The sequence below is a fragment of the Entamoeba histolytica genome, genomic scaffold (assembly GCF_000208925.1).
Source record: "Entamoeba histolytica HM-1:IMSS scf_1104750516649 genomic scaffold, whole genome shotgun sequence".
In the NCBI taxonomy this organism is placed as follows: Eukaryota; Evosea; order Mastigamoebida; family Endamoebidae; genus Entamoeba; species Entamoeba histolytica.
Window position 1 is genome coordinate 1 of NW_001916069.1, and position 1280 is coordinate 1280.

The 1280-nt window shown below is 23.4% G+C and overlaps 1 protein-coding gene across 1 annotated transcript, besides 1 other annotated feature; it reads right to left on the bottom strand.

Annotated features, from left to right (window-relative positions):
• Nucleotides 1–126: a repeat region.
• Nucleotides 123–536, bottom strand: EHI_024890 (uncharacterized protein; the record flags this gene model as incomplete). The annotated part of the gene is made up of 1 exon (XM_001914555.1): nucleotides 123–536. One exon carries the CDS (start codon nucleotides 534–536, stop codon nucleotides 123–125), a length of 414 nt encoding a protein of 137 aa, XP_001914590.1.
• Nucleotides 537–1280: the final 744 nt, after the last annotated feature.

The following is a 1280-nucleotide window of genomic DNA, read 5'->3' on the forward strand; positions in this document are numbered from 1 at the left end:
AAGAAAAAGTCAAAGAATATAAAATGACAAGAAATGAAAGAAGAATAAGGCATTTCAGAAGAAATGATGAGAAAAGTAAAAGAGATAATTACAAAAGAAAATGAGAAAGAAATGAAAATAAATTAATCTTGACCAAGTGTTCCAGCAATAAAAAGAGGCCATTGAGGTAAAGGAACATTTTCTTTTTTAATTTCATTAAATAAAGAAGAAACAGAATAAGAAGTATCAGCGTAATCAGGATTAGCCATTTTTAATGTTACAATAATTCCATTTAATAATAAATATTTTTCATTTTCATCTATGTCTTCTTTTTTTGCATTAGAAACATCTTTTAATCTATCTTCCAATTGTTTTATTTTTGATTCTAAATGATTTTTAGTTTGTTCAAAATCCAATTGAATTTGATTATATTGATTTTCTTTAGATTGAATAATAGATTTTTGTTCATTATTTTGAATTTGAAGACGTTCTTTTTCTTTTAAAATATTATTTTTTTCAAGTTCTAATTCTTGACTTTTTTCTTCATATTCTTCCATTATTGCTGACTTACTTAGTGATTGTTCTTCATATTTCTTTTTCCATTTGGTTATTTCAATAACATTTTTTTCTTCTTCTTTTTTATTATATTCTTCTTCTTTTTATAGTTTTTCATCTTCTTCTTTTAATTCTTGATTTGTGTTATTTATCTCTTCTCTTTCTTTTTCTTTTTGTTTTATAATATTTTCTTTTTCTTCAAGTTCTTGTTTAGTTTTTTCTTCTTCTTGTTTTATTTCATTAATTTCTTGTTTTATATCATCTATTAGTTTTGTTTTTTCTCTCAGACTTATTTCTTGTTTCTGATTCTCTTCTTTTAATTTTGCTATTTCTTCTTCCAATCTTTCATTTTCGTTTGGATACTTATTATTTGTTACTTGTAATTCTTCGTCTTGATGAGTAATTTCTTCTAAGTTATTTTGCAGAAGTTCATTCACTCGTTTTAGTAATTCATCTCTTTCTTTTGTTATATTATCTTTTTCTTCACTTTCTATTTGTATATATTCTTCTACTATTTGTAAATCATTTTGGCATTAGTCTATTTCTTCCAAATGATCTATCTGAAGTAAATCTATTGGAGTACTTTGGTCAATCAATTCATCTTTAATCTCTTCAATTTGACTTCAATAATTATTTTGTAATTCGACTTTTTCATATCCAATTTTCTGAATTATTTCAATCTCAACTATTAATTTATATTGAATCTCAATATCTTGATTAGTAAATTTCCCGTTATTGTCTTTCAA